Genomic DNA, 12,842 nt, shown 5'->3' on the forward strand with positions numbered 1-12,842 from the left:
GGTCATAAACCATTGATCGCACTGTTTAAAAAAACACTCAGTGACTGTCAACTGAGAACCCAGAAAATGATAATTTGCCTTCAACGTTACTCATTGACAGTGACGTATACAACAGGCATCAGCTTGTCTGTTGTATACGATACACAGCTATGATGTGAATTTACTTTAGGCTAAGGTTAGGGTTAGGAATATAACCGGTGATGGTTTGGGTACATTTCAGATTTGGGCAAAAACTACAATACATTTCAGTCAATGTAAAGTTCTAATATAGATATAAATACAAATTCCTGTGTAATAAAGATGTCAATTACGTCCCGGTTCTCATTAAATCTACTATTATTGATTTCATGTAACTCTGCAACCTTCGTGTTGTAACTATTGTTGTTCCACCTGCAAGACAAACTAGAGGGACAGAAAAGTTTAAGCAGAAGTCTGCAGCCAACCAATCAGAGCAGACCTCGGACGCTGCTGGCCAATAGGAATGCTGGAAAAGCGGCCGACAACAAGAAGACAGGAAGAGCACGCGGGCTGTTGTTGTTAAAACGTTATAACGTCCGGGAGATGCCAGCTCTCTGACTGTTTTCTCAGACGGCATGGCTTCGCTGTCATGGCTGGGAGACCTGAGCAGATTCGCTCTGTCACCGTCAAACCTCGCGCCTTTGCTTCTCTTCTTCGCGGTGTTTTATTTGGCTAGTTTTTACCAGAAGCGGCGGAGCGTCTACAGGAACATCCCTCCAGGTCCCCAGCCGTGGCCGGTGGTCGGGAACTTCGGTGGTCTGCTGGTGCCTCCCTTCATCAGGAGGAGGTTCGGACAGATCCCCGACCCGAACATTGGAGTCATGGAGGCTCTAACGTCTCAAGCCCAGGTTTACGGGAACATCTACAGCCTGTTCGTAGGCAGCCAGCTGCTCGTTGTCCTGAACGGCTACGATGCGGTGAGGGATGCCCTGTCAAACCATCCAGAGGTTTTCTCTGACCGTCCAGATGTTCCTACTATCTCCATACTCACTAAACGCAAAGGTAAGGAGGCAACAAACACACAGACTTCATGTAAACGTTACTAAAACTTTAATACATAGTTTTATGGGCTCTCTGCTTCCTTTTGGTATCATGAAACATGGTGGTGGCAGCATCATGCTTTGGGCTCATGTGTTTTGCTTGGTATTCTGTAGGATTCTTAGAAGACTTTCAGAAAAACAAAGATTTAAAGCAAACATAAACTTTAAAGTCGTAGGAAAACTATATTTAATTTTGAGATAATTCTGGGTTAAACATGTAAATACATGAATTAATTATTTTTATTTTAATATAAATTTGAAGTCTTTTTAATCATTTCTGTCATTCCATGTATTATATATAATTATAAAACATACTTTTTATTTAAGATTGTGTTTTGGCATTTGTTTAAATATAAAGTTATTTATATATATTTTTTTGTTTTATTTATTAAAAAAACGTGCTACCCTGTACTTTTTATTTATTTTGTATGCTTTTGTTCAGAATAAATATATTATTATAAATAATTTTGTTTGATTAGAAAAAAGAAGTATAAATAAAATACTATATTGTTAAGGTGTATCGTTAATATTGATTATTGTACCCACTCCTGCTACAGATCAGGGTTTTCACCGGTCATTTAAAATCATTAAAAGTCATAACATTTTTATTTTTGAGATTAAGGCCTTAATTGACATTAATATTTATTAAATGTGATTATCATGGCATTTAAAATGCTTTATTGAAAATGTAAAAAATATTTTTACAAAAACATTTTCTTCAGATATATTATATTGCAATTCATCTGCGTGGAACTGCTTCCGGTTGATCGTAAAGCCGTATGTTCGGGAAAAAAGCTTGAGGCGGAGAAAAATTGAGAGAAAAGGAAAATACAAATTTCAATAAAAGTGGCTGGAAAACGATAAATCTATATATATATATATATTTATATGTATATGAGAGTCATGTTTACTTGTTGATGGCATTCAAATTATTTCTAAAAGCATTAAAAGAGCATTAAATTAGTAATTCATTCCTGTATAAACCCTGCAGATCGACTAATACGTCAACAGGCTGAGCGTTTGGGCCGATATTTGAATGTTTTTTCTGCGTTCATTAGGCATAAAGGATGCATACATTAAAACTCCCTCCATTTAGAAGCGATAGTTAGTAATAAATGTTAATGTTTTGTTGAAATTCAGATTTTTTTTTTACAAACATTTGTTATTGTTGATAACTGAGAAATTAGTTAACTTTTACAAGGTAAAAATAATAAAACTCCAAATAATTTAGAATTACTCTTCAGTTGCCAATAAATTAGAAATGATTTGACAGAGATATGTGTGGTAAAGAAGGTTAAAATACAGTATTTCAAGGTTTTACGTCAAAGTCTATTTGCTCCATTTGCTCCAAAATTAAGAGTGAATTTTCTCTGATTGTCTAATTTCCTTCGGTCAAAGGTGCTGTGTCTCTGTACTGCAATGTGAAGAAAAGCTGGTCCAAAAATATCAGTTCTGTTTTTCCTATTTTAATCAGACTAAATCCCATAAATAGAGCCTGCCTGACAGCACGAAGTAGACCTGTGCTCTGGGACACAACACTGACCACCAGAGTTAGGTCCACCATGAAGTACTCCACTCAGTGGGTTTAATGTAGCTAAATATTCTTGATTAATAGAATAATTATTAGGAACGATATTTTTGTATCTATTCAGGTTGTATTTGTTTCATATTAATCTTTTTGAAGATTGCCTTAAATGTTCAGGTCAAACAAAAATAAAAAAAGCAGGAATCTGTTAGTAACTGAATGCGTCTCCTGTTTCCGGTGTTATTCCAGGAATCGTGTTTGCACCTTATGGGCCAGTCTGGAGGAAGCAGCGGAAGTTCTGCCACTCCACCCTCAGGAACTTCGGCCTTGGAAGGTTAAGTTTGGAGCCCTGCATCCAGCAGGGCGTGGCCTCCGTCAAAGCGGAGCTAATGAGACTGAGCGAAGAGCGCGGCGGCTCTGGCGTGGACCCCGCCAAGCTGATCGGCAACGCCGTATCGAACGTCATCTGCTCCCTGATCCTGGGTCAGCGCTTCCATCACGAGGACCCCGAGTTCCGCACCATCCTGGACCTGATGGCGCGGGGTCTGGAGATCTGCATAAACAGTCCGGCGGTCCTCATCAACATCTTCCCTCTGCTCTACTATCTGCCTTTTGGGGTCTTTAAGGAGCTACGGCAGGTGGAAAGAGACATCACCGTGTTCCTGAAGAAGATCATCGGAAACCACAGCCAGACGTTGGACCCAAACAACCCCAGGGATCTCACCGACATGTACCTGATGGAGATGTTAGCGCAGCAGGCTGCAGGAGAGAAGGACAGCAGCTTCACAGAGGACTATCTGTTTTACATAATAGGAGACCTCTTCATAGCTGGAACCGACACCACCACCAATTCAGTTCTCTGGGTTCTACTTTACATGGTTCTCTACCCCGATATCCAAGGTAAGAGCAGCAGCATGAATCAGAGAGGAGGGCGTCAGACTAGAGGTTGATCACTTGGAGGAATAAACATAAACTTAAAAGTCGAAGGGAAATCATATCTTAATATCAAATCATTCTAGCTTAAACATGTATATAAATGTACTCTTTATCAGACCATATTGTCCCAAAAGTTAGAACATTTCTATTTAAAGAAGAATTCTAGTTAGTTATACGTCAGCTTGAACACCTAAATTCGGCCAATCATATATCAACGGTCATTTGTCAATCAGATATTTTCAGTCACAGCATCTTGATTCATATGTCGCAGCTAATATACGCAACGGTTGAAATAAGAAATAAGAATAATTTACTTTCCCGTTGAGTTATTTCCCAGTGTTCACTAGGGGTGTAAATCACACCCATCATGGCGATTCGATTCAGTATCAGTTTCCTGACCCAACGATTCGATTATTTTCGATACTCAAGAATACACCATCTTCTTTTTCCTCCAACACGTCTGTCTTGCCTACTGTTTAAGCAAGTGTGTGTGTGTGTGTAAGCAGAAAGAGGGTATTGGCTAAAGGAAGTGAGGTAGGAGGGCAAAATAGGTTTAGCGCCACCGCAGCACGGGAGTCAGAATCACGTCTAGGAGCAAATTATAAAAAATAGACCGGAGGAAAAAAAAAAGACGAATCGATACTCTTGCGGACGTGTCGATGCATCGGATCCTCGGCTGTTGGACTGATGCATCGAAACAAAACGATAAACAAACAATAATTAACGCACCCGGTGTTCACGGGATGGACGTCTGTCTTCGGCAGGCGTAGAGCTAACAGAACTGGCAGCGTTGCGAGGCAAGGGCTCAAACATGTACGGCTGTAAGCCTTCTACACCAAACCAAGCTTCTGCCGCCCTGGCGTCCTCTTCCACAACATCTTCGTCCCCGCTTTCCTAAACTCTCCTACTCTTGCATGTTTCCGCTGTCCTGGCGTTCCTTGACAGTGTCGCTTCTAAAGGCCAATTTATGCTTCTGACGCAGACAAAAAGCAGCTGTGATTGGTCCTTGGTATGCCTTTCCAGCTGTCTGTGTGGTCGTCCTTCTCGATTCGGTTTTTAAAAACCGAGGAACAACTACAATGGACAACCTACGGAACCTCCTTAGTCTTTTTGCCAACTCCATTACATCTAGTAAATGTATCTGTTATAATGTAGTATATTGGACCTCTTCAAAGTACCACAAGCTATTAGCTGTTCAGTTAGTAAGGTTTTCTGTTTCATTTTTATGAGCTTAGCCACTATTTTAAGATGTGTTAAGTTAAAAAAAAAGGGGAAATAATTTAAGCTGGTTCAGAAAACAAGGTATTTTAAACTTTGACACTATTGAGTGGGTTAGTCGGTACTTAAACCTTTAAGTTTATTAAAACAGGGAAAAGATTTGCTTACTTTTTGTTGTGAAAAGTGAGAAAACCAACATTTGGAGCTGTTTTTAGTTTAGGGTTCAATTTTTGAAAAATAAACTGGTGCTTTGTTCCAGATAAAATGAGAAGGATTTGTCCCCTTGGAAGGAAGGCTGTAGCGCCCCGGGGGACTCCTCACCGGTTCTTTTCCTGGGAGCAAGTTATTTACTACTCTTAACTCAAACTGGGTAAAACCATATAAAAAAGGACTATAAAAACAGGAGTAAAAAAGTTTATTCCAGATCAGGTCGTTACAGGACAGAGAAAAATGCTTAGAGCTTGCACAGCTGTGGTCTCAAAAATCACGTCCGCAAGCGTCCGACAAAGTTTGAGCCCCGATGAAGGTCATCTCCTGCGTCTTATACCTTGTGAGTCTATGTGTTGCATCAGGTGGATGCTTAGCTGTCCGTATCAGAAACTGACACGCCATCCATGCTCTGACCCGTATACAGCTTGCTTCTATGCCTCAGGGTTACAGATAGCTATCCTCTATCAGACCGGCTCCAAGATGTGCCCATATCCTGTGTACTCTTAAAGACAAGAAGGCTGTCTTGATTAGATGACCTCCGTACACACCGTGACATCCATAATGTGAAGGAAGGCCTTCTACTCTGTCTATTCTGACTAACAAATTAACAATGCACATGATGTATAAAACAATAAACCTAACACAGATTTGTTCCAGTCTTATCCCTCTTAGAATCTAATTTTCTTTTTGCATTTTTTTCAAACTGGATCTTGAACTTTTCTTAATTGTTTCCACATTTCACTGACCGGGGGACTTTAACTGGCTGGCCGCTTTCTTGTTTTCCCGCTGCACACATACACAGCAAGAATACCTCCTTTATTGTTGTAAATATACACAAAAATAACCAATAAAACACCAGAAGGATGTAGTAATCTGTGTATATAACCAGATTGAGCCACTGGCGTACATAATTTAAAGAAAGTCATATAACGTGACTGTGTCCCTTTAACCTAATTTAATCTGGACAGTTTAGCAACAGATCTGTTTTAGTTAAACTAAGCAATTCAGATCTTTAAAATCCTTATGTTTGAATTCAAATTGTTTTTGCCCGTTTTGACCCAGTTTTTTGACCTTCAGATGGTGTTTACAGTCCTGTAATAAAGCCGTCTATCAGTGTCTCTTCATGTGGACACAGGGTCCAGATTTTTATCAGCGACATCGGCTTTTATTCATCTACAGGCTTAGGTAGAAGGTTATGATCTGTAGGGATTCAGATTAGTTCTGATCAGTAGACTTTCTGAAGGTCTATCAGACTGATTTCAGAGAAACGTGTTTTTTGGGTCAGTGAGCCACGTTTTATTAACTCTATTAGGATAAATCATACATTCCAGTCACAGATACCCTAAATATAGAGTTTATTATCAGTATTTATTGTTACATTTCAGGTTTTTTTGTATCCAATCAGACGGATCTGGTTTCCTGAAGGTGTTCAACCCGAGGCTGACATGAACTTTTAGCTGTTCGCTGGCTTTTCCACACTGTAGAACAACCACAGGCATCTGTATTACATCAACACAGATTAGCCTAATTTGCAAAATATTTTAAAAAGAAAGATACTAAAAACTTTTAGGGTGAATTGTTTGCCTTCAACAGCTTTGGATCTAGAAACTGAAAATGTTAACTCTTTGCAAAAGAGCAGAAGCTTAGTTAGAATTCGAGGAAAACGTGCAAGATCATCAGATCCAAAGATGAGAAGGTTTCAGCTCTGAACTTTGACTAGGCCGTTCTAAGAAATGAATCTGCTCTGATCCAAACCGACGTTCAGGCTGCTTTTCCAGCTCCACCCTCGTCTCCAGTCTTCTTCAGCCTCCAACAGGTTGTTTTTTTCCCCAGGGTTGTCCTGGATTTAGCTCCATCAGTCTTCTCACCAAGTCTGATTGTTTGGCCTGTCCCCTCTAAAGAAAAAGCTACCCCACAGCATGATGCTGCCACAGATGTAGCTTAAAGTAGTAGGGAAAACATGTTTAAATTTAAAATCATTCTGGCTTAAACATGTATATAAATGTCCTCTTTATCAGACGATGTTATCCAAAAAGTTAGAACATCTCTATTTAAAGAAGAAATTCAGTTAGTTATACGTCAGCTTGAACACCTAAATTCGGCCAATCATATATCAACGGTCATTTGTCAATCAAATATTTTGAGTCATAGCCTCTTGATTCATATTTCGCAGCTAATATACGCAACGGTTGAAATAAGAACCATTGAGTTCCGTCCCAGTGTTCATGGCGATGGACGTCTGTGTCCTCTGCAGGCGTAGAGCTAACAGAACTGGCAGCGTTGCGAGGCAAGGGCTCAAACATGTACGGCTGTAAGCCTTCTACACCAAACCAAGCTTCTGCCGCCCTGGCGTCCTCTTCCACAACATCTTCGTCCCCGCTTTCCTCCTCTAAATAAAAAATGTATGACGGAGGAGACTCCTCCACGACCTCCGACACTAAACTCTCCTCCTCTTGCATGTTTCCTCTGTCCTGGCGTTCCTTGACAGTATCGTTTCTAAGTCACCAATTTAGTGCTACTTGGTCCCAATGGAATTTCCCATTGGGAACCTACTAGCACTAAGTTGCTAACTGGTTAGCAAGATGCTTCAGACAAACCGGCCACAATCAAACTTGCTTGCGAACCTTCCGCCACAATAATCCCGCCCCCTTGATAAACGACCAATCATATTCACTTTATTCACTCGTGTAAAGTCGTGCACCACTCGGGAGAAATGCAACGGTTGGAACAGCCGCTTCCCTATGACTTTAAAGACGTAATTCTCATCGAACCAGAGAACTTTCCTCCACACATTTTCTATTTCCCCAATAATACAGGGTTTTCTAGGACAAGGGATCTCAAAGTGAGGTTCACGACCCACCAGGGCGTCACAAGACACCAATTGGGGGTTCACAGGATGGCTTTCACAATCATAATCTCTCAAATGTATGGATGGCCGACATAAATACAGAAAGACATAACTGTAAATGTCCCATAAAATAACTAGACGTAACCTGTCTGTTGCATTCTTTGGTCTTCATGATGATTTTAGCTCTTCTAAGATCTCCAGTAGGCAGACATAAAACCAGCTGCTTTTACTCTGAAGCTGAAACACAAACAGATGGACTCTATGTATGACTTGTGGATAGTAGCGCTGGTAGATTTTGGGGTGTCAGACTAAAGGAGGGGAGCATGCTGTATGTTTCAGATTGTTATTATCTGAACTGTATTAGTTGTTTTGCTGCAGCTTCCCAGTTTGTGGTTTCAGTCTGAAATCCCTAAAGAAAACATGAAGGTCTGTGGCTGTAATGGACCAGAAGTCTAGATGCTCTCTTCCCCTTTCATGCAGAATATTGGTTAAAAATGAAAAATTAAAAAAGGAATTCATATCCTCAGTGGGTCCCCATGTCTGCTGCACTTCCTGTTTTTGGGGTTTAAGATCGTCTGTCTCACTCAGTAAATATTTAACCACTTCTTCACAACAGAAACTGACAGGTCAGCAATTTAATTGTTGTCCTCATTTTAATCTGGATGCACTTGTTTGCTCTGGTTGCCATGGTGAATCCACCTTTCTGTTTGGATTTCAGAGCAGGTCCAGGCAGAGATCGACCAAGTGGTGGGCAGCCAGCGTCCTCCGTCTCTGACCGACAGAGGAAGTTTGCCTTTTACTGAAGCCGCCATCATGGAAGTGCAGAGACTGACGGCAGTGGTTCCTCTCGGCATTCCTCACATGGCTTCAGAGACCACAGGTAACGCCACCCCTGAATAATAAAATAACTGATCTCATGCATTTCACAGAGATGGAGATAGAGCATCTTCTCTTACGCTGTTCTTTCAGAGTTCAGAGGCTTCACCATCCCCAAGGGAACAGTTATAATGCCCAACTTGTATTCGGTCCATAGAGATCCCAGTGTGTGGGACGATCCAAGCGCTTTCAACCCAGCTCGGTTCCTGGATGATGATGGAAAGTTGCTGAGGAGAGAGTTTTTCATACCCTTTGGTATTGGTACGGCACTCATTTACTCAGGAGCTACATGACTAAAACATTCATGTTCACCTGAAAAGTCCTGAAGATCATCAGATGGTTTATATATTCTCCTTAGTAATGATGACTGTGAATCATTGCTGGTAAAAACCCAGAATTTTTCTAATATGAAGACAGAATTCTCCTAAAAGTACACATGTATAATAAATACTGAGTCTTCAAGCGCATTTTGAACTTTTCTTGAATGCAGGTTCAATACTATGAGGTCCTTAATAAGTCACACCCATGAGTTCAAGCTAGTTTCCTTTTTTATGCCCCTGTATATTCTCTCCTACTGTCCTACTGACCTGTTTCTGTGGCTAAAGTCAACCTTTATCACTTTGAAGGAGGAACCAACCTGAGAAAGTAAACTGCCTGGTTGGAGTGACTACTTTTCCCTACTTTCCCCTGTTTTAGCTTCCTTACACTGGCTGCCAGTACATTTAAGGATTAATTTTAAAATTCTTTTATTTGTTTTTAAAACTCTTAATGGCCTTGCTCCTTCTTATCTGTCTGAGCTGTTACATTCTTATACACCCTCCCGTTCCCTCAGGTCAGCTGATCAGTTGCTTCTGAGGGTCCCAAAGACGAAATGCAAGCTCAGAGGAGACCGTGCTTTTTCTGTGGCAGCTCCTAAGCTGTGGAACGATCTGCCTCTGAGCATAAGACAGGCCTCTTCTCTTACTGCTTTTAAGTCCCTTCTTAAGACTCATCTTTTTTCCTTGGCTTTTGACACAATTTGAGACGTTTTACTTTGTTTTATTCTTTTTGTATACTAATATGTATTTTACACTCGTTTTTTCTCTATTTTATAATTTTATTGTATTTTATGATTGTGTACAGCACTTTGGTCCTGTTCGGTGTATAAAGTGCTTCATAAATAAAGTTGGTATGGTATGGTATGGTACTTTTCAGGAAAAACTCCCAAAAAAGAAAATTAAAAACAATCCGCTGGACTTTGTTTCCAAGTTTGAAGACGTTTCGTTTCCCATCCAGGAATTTTTTGCAATTCAAAATGTCAGGGGTAGTGTTGAGTTCGAGGTCAAGGAAGCAAGAGAAGGAGCATGAACTCATGGTTGTGACACATTGGAGGCCTCATTGCACAGAAGTAACTTTGTGAAGGACTGGTGTGGACATGTCCCCACCAATAATCTCTGTTATTTTTTTCCATTTTCAGCTCATTTTCTTTAGCCAAAGGTAACAGAGGTTGGTTGCAGCTAACTGTGTTCAGAGCGTTTTCAATCTATGTTTTTTTTTTCCTCTGTCGCGCTGCTACTGTGTCCTGCCTCTCAGTGTAACATCATCAGATCTGTCGCTTTGAGACATTTGATCTGCGGTCGCATTTCACTGCTTGGAGAGTCGCTTCGTGGTTAGAGGAGAGACTCACAGCAGCACTCAGTGAAAATTAACCAGCAGCTACTTCGATGTTTAAGTTAAAGTTAGGAGACGGGTTGGTTAAAAAAACTTAGAGATCATACCACTGAAAAAATCTGTTTGTTAAACATGGAGCTTTTTCAGCTAAAAATGGCAACAAATTCTAAGTTTATACAAGTTAGTATTATAATGCAAGAAGCTTGAAAAAACATAGTTTGTTCTTCTTTACTAGTTAAAAAAAAGGCTGGGCGTCTCAGAGGACCATGACTCCCAGTTACAGGTTAAAATGTTTTCTTATTGAACAGACAGAATCAGACTGCAGAGCTTCTACATATCTTGACTTTTTGTTTGTGGCGTCATTATATTAGTAAAGAGGTTCATAAATCTTTTTAAACAGAGAGAAGCAGGGAGAGCTGCAGATTTAAAAGGGAAATAGATTTACTGCAACACGCAACAGAATATATCTCAAAGTTTACCAGCAAGTACTCAAGAAAAAAATATGCTTTGATATATTTAAAATGCAATATATCCATATTTTTCTGGATGGATGAATGGATGGAATTGAAACTGTACTTCTAGGGATGCATGATTTATCGATTTTGGCGTTGGAATCGGCTGTTATTCATTATTTTTTTTTATACATTAACGCTTTTGGGCCCTATATATAATGCACTAAAAGACATCTCACTGACTATCTATAAATATAAATATCAGTGTATTATGGTTCTCTTGTGTTCTCAACAAAAGGAAAGCATTCAATAAATAGATGTTTGAGCTCATTTTTGGAAAACCTGAAAAACATTTAAAGTTCACTTGGAATGTAGTTTGCATGCTGGTATTTTAAATAAAACTGCTTGTATGAGTACTTGTGACATTTTAGCCCCCTTAGGCTGAATTCAAACTTCATACCTAACTTCACAGATGGACAGAAGACAGATATTGAGACCCTTAACAAAGGAGGGAAGCATTAAAAGGTCATTGCTAAGGAGGCTGGAAAGAGATTATTGCAGACAAACAATAAAAGGTTTAGTGGAAGGAAAAGCTGTGGTGGGAAAAGGTGAGCAAACAGACCCGGAATAAGACAAAAAAAAAATGCTGTCAAATTCCTTCATGACTGTATTGATGCAGTAATTTAAGCAAAAGGAGACCAGAATGAGTATGTAGTAAATATAAACAACTAAATACATGGAGATTCTGAAGAGGCTGACATTTCTGTTTAAAAACTAACTTCTGATGTGATTTTTTTTTCTCATTTTCCTTTAAGTTGTTGTCACAACAAGCTATGTGTGTAATAAATCTGGATTAAATCTAAATCAGGATTAATCAGTGAATTCTCTTTTTAAAGTAACCCACATGTTATTTTCATTGATATATTCTTATTCACTGAGACAGCCTTGGTGTGGATCAACAATCTAATGGTTTGACTGGTGTGGCCTCCAGGTCGCCGGGTGTGCATGGGCGAGCAGCTGGCTAAGATGGAGCTCTTCCTGACCGTCACCGGTCTGCTGCAGGCCTTCCGGTTCCGGCTCCCAGACGGGGAAGCTGCTCCGTCTCTTCAGGGGCGGTTCGGCCTGACGCTGGCTCCCTGTCCCTTCGCCGTGTGTGTGACCGCTCGGGGGGAGGATGGTTTCAGCTAGAAAGTCTGCTGGGACGTTTAAGGACCTCTAAGAAGACTCAACTCAGGACTCCTGAAGAGGGTTTTTAACCCTCTTCATCAATAACATCAATTTATTATTTGTTCATTTCAGGAATTTTAGATTAGTAAAAATATATTTGACTATAAAGATTTAGTTATATCTCAGTAGTATTAATCTATTTATTTAATTTTAAAAGGAATTTTTATCTGTTAATACAGTTTTTTTTTTTATTAACAGCGATTCTATTACATATGAGATAAAACTTTAAATTTTCTTTATCCAGATTTTCTGTTATCCTTCCTGTATATTTAATTTTGGAGAAAAGCTTTTATTTTCTGCTCTGTAGTGCAATACTGTATAGATTGTGATAACTGGAAGTGCAAATACTATTTTCATTTTTTTTTATCAGGGTAAAAAATTGTTCACCTTTCCTTTTAGAATGTTCTGGATGCAGCTTTGTAACAGGAAATTAGTAAAAGTGCAATTTGTTACTGATGCTGAAGTGTTGGTATAAATGGAAGAGTGTTATTTTCTGAAACCAACCAATGGGAAATGAAATAAATGATCTAAATGCAATTCAAATAAAAGTCATGTTTGGAAATTATTTATTCGAGTTTGCATTAATTACATACAAAAGTTACCTACCGTGGAACACCCCAAGGTGTAGTTTATATTTTCACCAGCAGAGGTCGGTGTTTCGCTTTGTTTTAAATCTGAAAAACTGAAAAAAAAAATCAAAAACGTCCTTCAGTTGCTGAGCAGTCAATCGTGTAAAAGTAGAAAATCTGATTTAAACTAATCTGAGGTCTGGATTAGATCACATGGGGGTGAAAAAAGGAAATTGAAGATGTTAAGATATTCCAGTTTCCAGGGCATTTGTT

At 39.5% G+C, this 12,842-nt stretch overlaps 1 protein-coding gene across 1 annotated transcript; it reads left to right on the forward strand.

Moving 5' to 3' along the window:
* Nucleotides 1-488: 488 nt before the first annotated feature.
* Nucleotides 489-12,565, forward strand: LOC119779061 (cytochrome P450 2U1). The gene is made up of 5 exons (XM_038278564.1): nucleotides 489-1,020; nucleotides 2,833-3,483; nucleotides 8,514-8,675; nucleotides 8,765-8,932; nucleotides 11,765-12,565. The coding sequence occupies exons 1-5, from the start codon at nucleotides 594-596 to the stop codon at nucleotides 11,959-11,961; spliced, it is 1,605 nt and encodes a 534-aa protein (XP_038134492.1). The 5' UTR covers nucleotides 489-593; the 3' UTR covers nucleotides 11,962-12,565.
* Nucleotides 12,566-12,842: the final 277 nt, after the last annotated feature.

This window comes from Cyprinodon tularosa, unplaced genomic scaffold, assembly GCF_016077235.1.
Source record: "Cyprinodon tularosa strain WSP-4 unplaced genomic scaffold, ASM1607723v1 ctg142, whole genome shotgun sequence".
Lineage (NCBI taxonomy): Eukaryota > Metazoa > Chordata > Actinopteri > Cyprinodontiformes > Cyprinodontidae > Cyprinodon > Cyprinodon tularosa.